The following is an 8,735-nucleotide window of genomic DNA, read 5'->3' on the forward strand; positions in this document are numbered from 1 at the left end:
AAAACGTCGTTAGCATTAGCCAACAAATTATAAAGTTTCCGTTAGATAAGCTTCTCATTATAAGGTAAGTTCAAGTAAACATCTTATCATAAAACGTCGTTAGCATTAGCCAACAAATTATAAAGTTTCCGTTAGATAAGCTTCTCATTATAAGGTAAGTTCAAGTAAACATCTTATCATAAAACGTCGTTAGCATTAGCCAACAAATTATAAAGTTTCCGTTAGATAAGCTTCTCATTATAAGGTAAGTTCAAGTAAACATCTTATCATAAAACGTCGTTAGCATTAGCCAACAAATTATAAAGTTTCCGTTAGATAAGCTTCTCATTATAAGGTAAGTTCAAGTAAACATCTTATCATAAAACGTCGTTAGCATTAGCCAACAAATTATAAAGTTTCCGTTAGATAAGCTTCTCATTATAAGGTAAGTTCAAGTAAACATCTTATCATAAAACGTCGTTAGCATTAGCCAACAAATTATAAAGTTTCCGTTAGATAAGCTTCTCATTATAAGGTAAGTTCAAGTAAACATCTTATCATAAAACGTCGTTAGCATTAGCCAACAAATTATAAAGTTTCCGTTAGATAAGTTTCTCATTATAAGGTAAGTTCAAGTAAACATCTTATCATAAAACGTCGTTAGCATTAGCCAACAAATTAAAGTTTCCGTTAGATAAGCTTCTCATTATAAGGTAAGTTCAAGTAAACATATTATCATAAAACGTCGTTAGCATTAGCCAACAAATTAAAGTTCATTAGATTAGTTCACATTATAAGGTAAGATCACGTAAACTTGTTATAGAATATCATTAAAGGAAAAGTCCATTTTATTTGATACATTAGCACAGACACATTGTACCACATGCTAGAAACTGAAATACAATATTTCCAGAGCTTGAGCCTCATTTTGCCGTTTAGAATGGGGTAATTATTAAAAATTACAATTTTTTGTGGCATCTTCTCGGAAGAATGTCTCTAGTTCGGCAAGCACAAGACACGTTGTGCGCTCTTATTTTGCGTGAGCTCTTACGAGTGTTGTTACAATTAAGAGTAGTTCTGTGGAGCCCAACAGACGAGATGGCCTCAGATGCCTCAAGAACAACAGAGTTGCCGCCCTCTTGTAGGAGTTCAGAACTTCCTCGTGGGTGCCCTGACGACTCATCGCTCCTCCCCAAGCACCCACGGCCTCTGTCAGCAGTTGAGGCTTTTCCTCATCCTTCTCAAGATCTGCCGGGGGTGTTACTTGGCTCAGCTATCGATACCATAGCGTCTTCAGTTTTACTTACTTGGAGCATCCATTCACAAAACTTAATCATCCTAAATAATCCCGGGCGTTGTTTGGTTCATCCATAGATATCACGGACTCGCTCGATACTTCAAACACGGCTGAAGACCGAGCACTGGGCTCATCCACTGATATCGACGACTTTTTGTAATCGTAAGTTAGGCCTAAAATTTCATTTTCTGCTTGTGCTGACCACCGGTCTTGCCCTCTTTGGTGCTGCTTGATGTCTGTGTTGGTGGCAAGATTGGAGATTTTTGCGCATCATATCTTTCCACATCATCTCTGTCTACCTGAGTGGTTACTTCCAGATCCAAGTGAGCATCAGTAGCTAGGCTAGGATCATTCTCATTAGGAGCGTCTTCCATGGCATGTGCGTTCGCTGCTGTTTGCTCCTCTTCGCTGTGCTGTGGTGCCAAGGGCTGCTTCCTCCTCCTGGGCCCTTTTTCCAGCCATGCAGCAATGACAGGGCTTCCAAATCGGAAGCTTTCTCTAGTAGGCGTATGCCTGCGCACATTCCGTCCAATAGTCTTAAAATGAGCGTAAGTTTCGACATCATCGCTAATGATTCGCTTTTGGCTTTTGACGAGGTTCTCGATATTGGACAATGAGTAATTGCCAATGACTTTTGCCGGGAGATTGAGGGAGTTGACATATGAAGCAAAGCGGACCACGGAGCACATGTAGCGTTTGATGGAATCTGGCATCATGTTGCCACCCACCTTCTGCCTGTACACCGTCATAGCCGTGTTGAGCTGCATCAAAACTTCTTTAATTTCCATATCGGTTCGCTTCTCCGCAGGAATATTGAATAAATGAGTCAAGAATATACTGAGAAATTCCTTGAACGTCTTAGTAGCTGCAGCATGGCCTTTTTCGGGTTTTTCCAAAGCAATGAGGCTGAGGTGGAAGTCATTCAGAACACGCGACAACTTTGGGAACGATTCTTTGAACTCTGGTGACTTGTAATGAATGAAGGCTTGAGTCACTAGAGACGTACCTGGCCCTCGTTTCAGGCTGTTGAGACCATCTCCAACTTCCACAATTTGAACCGGCCTCGGTTCCATGGCCAATAGAGTACGAGCTCCCTGGGCCCTCCCAAATGCCTCCCTGAGTTCCTCTACGGCCGTTGGAGGTACATATTTGGCTAGCGGTTGTCCATTCAAGGGTATGGCAGATAAGCGCACAAGACGTTTATGGAGAGAAGCCATTTCAAATGCGGCAGTGGCTGCTGCAGCATTCTTCTTATGTGTAGCTTTCAGGTGGTCTCTTAGCTTCAGAATGGCGAATGGACTGAAGCACTGAGGACACAAAGAGACCCAGCGTTTTATTGGGGTTTCGTCTTGGCCAAGATAACAGAAGGCCCGTCCTTGGCAATCTACGGGATCGTCATCCCTTTCATCATCTTTGTCCTCTGCAGCAGGAAAACTCTTTGACTGCGCCACCACGGTCTTCGTTTCGGCTCCTCCAGACCCAGATTGAAACATTCCACTGCATTCCATGTCCGAGTCTTCGCTGTTTAGAGCTGCCGCACTGGCCAGTACTTCGGCGTCAGTTTTTCCAGTTTCAATTCTCTGTTTGAGGGTAGCCACTTGTGCCTCATAGATGTGGCCACTCCCTCGTCCATCAACCAAGATACTTAGCAGTGCCAGAGGCAACAATGCAACGGACATATCTTCATTTGCACAGGGCAAGGGAGTTTGCAAGTTTCGAATTAGAGCTAATACGAGATTTTCTCTGTCGCCAAGTTCTCGTGCAGACATTCTCGGTTTAGATGTCTGTCTAGTGTCAATATCATGTAAGCGCCGATGGCAGTTATGAAGCAGTTTGGCATTCTCTTCCGAGAAGCCATGAATTGACTCATAATGTCTTCGCATGTGACGCGGCTTGGTCAGCCCATTGCATGAAGGAATGAGACACTCGTATTGTAATCGGTCGGGAGTCTGAGGCCGGTTTCGTGAACCCGCTCCTAGGGGGGCCGTCTTGCTGTGTGCCAAAGAGACAAGATACCTATTAGCGAAAACAATATGGCGGATGCTGAAAGCCTATTTCTATATTTTATCTTACCATTTTTTTTGCATGGGTTAAATATATCATACACGTACTTAGAAGAGCTAGCAACGTCGTCTGCTTCGCTTGTAGACGAAGATGTTTCGTCGTGGTCATGACCAGGAGCTGCAGCGCGCGTCTCACCAGCGGCCTTCCCTGACTTCTGAGAGTTGCCGTCGTGCTCATCGCCACCTCCAGGCATGGATGCTTCTCCTTCGTCATCAATAGCCTTGTCTTGCCTCGCCTTCTTGTTCTTCTTCTGCTCGCTGCTCGTAGGAGAAAATAAAGTGCATCATCATCACGTGCATCAGGCAATGATACGAGACATGTTAACTATATATACCATGTAAGCCAGATCTTTTCAACGGGAACAAGAAAATTCTTACCTATCGAAGCCGAAGGCAGCCATAATAGTCCTCCTGGCGACGACTTTGATTATGTACCTCTCGATGTCGTAAAGCATCGAGGACGTATCAGGCAATAAGCTCCTAAGGTCATCCTGTGATGTCCTGCCAAGAATGGGCTCCTCGTGGCAAGGGGGCACATCCAAATTGCCGCTTCGCTGCGAGCGGGCGGCAACATTCAAGAATATGTTCACGCCGTCACGCGTGGTTGTCAACTTTTGGGGATCAAGCAACTGGCTTGGAGTGAGCGCCCTTTTCCGAGACGGGGCGGATCTGGGCTCCCCAAGGGCACTCAACGCCAGCCGACGCCTTCTGCTCGCCAAAGCCATAGGAGCTTGGCTATAAGGCCTTCCGTAACTATCAAAATTTGGCAAATGGACATTTTTTAGAGAACCAGATGGGCGCTTAAAGCGCCTGCCTTCTCGCTGTGACTGTGCGCGTCTTGCCTCGCGCCGAAGCCGGAGCTTGCGCTGATAGGCGTCTTCGCCAGCCTTCTCACCGTCGGTAGCACTGCGCCCGTCCGAGGAATCTTGAGATTCTTGCTGGGGAACGTAGGCTTGATTGCCACCGTCTGACTCATCGGTCGACAGCTCGGCGTCAACACGACTCAAGACCACTGATGGTTTGAGTGCTGTAAGGCAAAGGAGGTGCAAGTTTACCCACATGGTATTATTAATTATGATTGGTAGCAAATGTCAATTCACAACATCAGCAGTTTGAACGATTTACTAACCGGCTGCGCGATAGGGTCGGCTCCTCCCCCCTGTTGAGTTTGCGTCAGTAGATCTCGAATACTCGAGATTGTCTTTGGCCTGCAGAGCCAGGCCCCTCAGTTCTTCTGCAATGAATAACCAGGGCACCACACTTTAAATTCGAAGCATCAACATCCTTATGGACACATATCTACATCCTTATAGCCATATAAATCCACATTCTTATAGACATATAAATAACCATGCTTACGGACCCATGAATCCACATCCTTATAGACACATTAATAACCATGCTTACGGACCCATAAATCCACATCCTTATAGACACATTAATAAACGTGCTTACGGACCCATAAATCCACATCCTTATAGACACATTAATAAACCCATGCTTACGGACCCATAAATCCACATCCTTATAGACACATTAATAAACGTGCTTACGGACCCATAAATCCACATCCTTATAGACACATTAATAAACGTGCTTACGGACCCATAAATCCACATCCTTATGGACACAAATACATAAACATCCTGATGAATGGTAGCAAGAATCATGAGCGTCATTGAGGCACTGACCGTTCAATGAAGATTCTGGTTCTTGTCCAAGATCTCGTGCCTCAGATATGTCGTTGTCCAATTCAGCCCTGGGCGGGTCAGTTGGATCGAGCTCGAGGGGCGCAACTCGGTCTGGTGTTACGACCTTACCATCGACTTCTCCATGGGCTTGCGCGGAAGTGACAGAGGACTCGCCAACTTGCTGAGGTTGAGTCTCCTTCCTCTCTTGTTTATTTTGACGGCGCATGCGTCTTTCTTCAGCTTTGCTGCTCGATGGCGCGGAAGAGACAGAGGACTCGCCAACTTGCTGGGGTTGAGTCTCCTTCCTCTGTTGTTTATTTTGACGGCGCATGCGTCTTTCTTCAGCTTTGCTGCTCGATGGCGCGGAAGCGATAGAGGACTCGCCAACATGCTGTTGTTCAGACTCTCTCTTCCTGACTTCTCTTTGATGGGTCCTGCGTCTTTTTTCAGCTTTGCTGCTCCGGTTTTCAGAAGTTGGCTCAACTTGTGGAGGGCCCCTGCTCCCTCTATTCTGCAATTGCTCCTCTTTGTCATCCAGCATTGTAAGGCCAGGCAAAACCCACACGGTTTTCTTCATTTTCTTTTTAACAGATCGTTTAACAGGAGTCGAAAAGTCATCGCTAGATGACATTTTAGTCACTTTGTTATCTGCTCAGATAGATTTTATATGGAATAAAATTAAAATTCAAGACGGACAACACAAAACAGAAAATTTTAATCGTCGGCTCTCTGCCTTACAAGGAGGTGGAAATGGGCTGAAATGGTGCGGAAAAGACTATACAGATTATTAGCTGTGTGAGGGAAGTGCATTGAAAATGAATGTCTATGGTAATATTGGTGAAAAAATATCAGTTTCCCTGACCCTGAATGTATTGAAGAGAGCACGTTTAGAAAATGCCGGAATGCACCTAAAAGAACATCAACAGTTCCAAGTAACGAGTTATGTGGATTGAAGAGGAAGGTGTAGAAGTAAAGTTGTAATACCACAGTCACGCATCATACCACAATTACTTCCTGCACTACAGTACCTACAATTACCTCCTGCACTACAGTACCTACAATTACCTCCTGCACTACAGTACCTACAATTACCTCCTGCACTACAGTACCTACAATTACCTCCTGCACATCATTACCTTCAGTTACCTCCTACCAATTATTTAACATGATAATATAACTGTATAATAAAACAATTATATGNCTACAATTACCTCCTGCACTACAGTACCTACAATTACCTCCTGCACTACAGTACCTACAATTACCTCCTGCACTACAGTACCTACAATTACCTCCAGCACTACAGTACCTACAATTACCTCCAGCACATCATTACCTTCAGTTACCTCCTACCAATTATTTAACATGATAATATAACTGTATAATAAAACAATTATATGTAGGTATATATTATCTTCGCTACGGCTGCCACCGCCCCTGCCATTGCAGCGGCCATCATCCCTGCAACTGCAGCTGCCATCATCCCTGCCACTGCAGCTGCCACCGCCCCTGCCACTGCAGCTGCCATCATCCCTGCCACCGCAGCTGCCATCATCCCTGCCACTGCAGCTGCCATCATCCCTGCCACCGCAGCAGCCATCATCCCTGCCACTGCAGCTGCCATCATCCCTGCCACCGCAGCTGCCATCATCCCTGCCACCGCAGCTGCTCTGGAGCGGTGGCACCTTCTCAGCCTGATGAATCTTACGCGGATCCTACCCCGGGCCAACAAGTTGCAAGCCAGGTGTTCCCGCCGCAGGTCCACCAACCAGGAGCTCCCCAGATTGTGCAACCAGCATCTCCACAGGTCGTGCCCCAACAAACGCCCTCTCAATCCTTACCAACACCCGCCGCTCTCAGCTCGAGCGAGACTGCCAGCGTCCCCCATCAACGTCACCCCGATCACATTCTCCGAGTCCGAGGAGTCCTCCACGGAGGACGAGAAATGGTAAGTCATCCCCGACTACGAGGGGTCCCGAATTCGAACAACAGGGTGGCGCGGCGCATTGACGGCGTCTTATACAACAGAGCAAGCTTCAAGACGAAGCAGGTCAGAAACACGAAATTGTTCAGACCAGCAAACGACAACGCCGCCATCACTGGCAAGGACCTGTTCGCCAGCTGCCGCCTATTTAAACCGGAAGCCACCCAGGACGACTTCCTCATCTTCAGACGCGCCTTCACTGCACTCACGCACGAGAAATACGCGGAGGCCGCAGATTGGAAGGAGGACCAGAACGAAAACCTGTCCCTACTGGGAGGACATTTGGACAAGGCCTTCCGCCCCTGCAGTAAGACCCTCGCCAACACCCTCTCCACCACCGCGTCATACGGGTTCCGCTTCGACTCCGTCGGTAAAACCATGGAAGTGTTGGGCATGGCGAAGCACGCCACCGAGTTCTTCCGCAAGGAGGGCAAGCAGACCGCCAAGCACCTACAGGGCATCATCGACCTGGCCATGTCCACCCTCACCCCAGCCTTCACCTCACTGGGTTCTAAAGTCAACTTCAACAAAGTTAAATGCCGCGAAGAAGTCACTAAGGGCATGCAGCCCTCCGACTTGGTGTCAGATCTAGTGAAGGCCCCACTGATCGGGCCAGCCCTGTTCCCCAAGACACCGTCAATGCAGTGCACGAAATGCGCAACGGTTTCTGGAGCACCCCCAACGTATTCATCCGTTGCTATCAGAGGACGTTATCGGTTCCCAAAATACAGTTCGTAGCAGGGAGAACGGCTGTCTCTTATACACATCTAGATGTGTATAAGAGACAGACCCTATACACTGCAGCCGTAGACCCTATACACTGCAGCCGTAGACCCTATACACTACAGGCGTAGACCCTATATACTACAGGCGTATACCCTATACGGTACACTACAGGCGTAGACCCTATACGGTACACTACAGGCGTAGACCTTATACGGTACACTACAGGCGTAGACCCTATACACTACAGGCATAGACCCTATACACTACAGGCATAGACCCTATACACTGCAGGCGTAGACCCTATACGCTGTAGCCGTAGACACCATACACTACAGCCGCAGACCCTACACTACACCCGCATAGCCCCCATACACTACACCCGCAGAGCCGCAGACGTGAATGCTGCTTACGTGTTCCTTACACTGTATTCTAATGAAGAGCTTAGCCTGCAACACGCTTATCCTGCACAGTAACCAACCAAACTGTACCTACCGAACTGTACTTACCAAACTGTACCTACCAAACTGTACCTACCAAACTGTACCTACCAAACTGTACTAACTAGTAATCAACTAAACTACAAACTGGCCAGTGCCAGTTTGCGGACAAATAGCAAAACTTCTGACTGAATGTCACGGCTAGAAGCCCTCGAACCCGCGCAAGGTCTGAGAACTATTGCACTAGCTTCCCTACATGACGCGTTGTTGATACACTGCTCAGAGTTGCAGGCAACACATGTTACTGTCTTGTCAGTGTTGCAGGCAATACATGTTACCGTCTTGTCAGAGTTGCAGGCAATACATGTTACTGTCTTGTCAGAGTTGCAGGCAACACGTGTTACTGTCTTGTCAGTGTTGCAGGCAACACGTGTTACTGTCTTGTCAGTGTTGCAGGCAATACATGTTACTGTCTTGTCAGAGTTGCAGGCAACACATGTTACTGTCTTGTCAGAGTTGCAGGCAACACGTGTTACTGTCTTGTCAGTGTTGCAGGCA

At 47.0% G+C, this 8,735-nt stretch overlaps 1 protein-coding gene across 1 annotated transcript; it reads right to left on the bottom strand.

The window, feature by feature from the left end:
* Positions 1–604: 604 nt before the first annotated feature.
* LOC108666414 lies at positions 605–5,673 on the bottom strand. The gene is made up of 5 exons (XM_018153291.2): positions 5,031–5,673; positions 4,469–4,573; positions 3,718–4,366; positions 3,388–3,597; positions 605–3,268 (listed from the first exon to the last, which is right to left on the bottom strand). The coding sequence occupies exons 1-5, from the start codon at positions 5,659–5,661 to the stop codon at positions 1,450–1,452; spliced, it is 3,414 nt and encodes a 1,137-aa protein (XP_018008780.1). The 5' UTR covers positions 5,662–5,673; the 3' UTR covers positions 605–1,449.
* Between the last annotated feature and the right edge of the window lie 3,062 nt (positions 5,674–8,735).

The sequence above is a fragment of the Hyalella azteca genome, unplaced genomic scaffold (genome assembly GCF_000764305.2).
Source record: "Hyalella azteca isolate HAZT.00-mixed unplaced genomic scaffold, Hazt_2.0.2 contig16599, whole genome shotgun sequence".
Lineage (NCBI taxonomy): Eukaryota > Metazoa > Arthropoda > Malacostraca > Amphipoda > Hyalellidae > Hyalella > Hyalella azteca.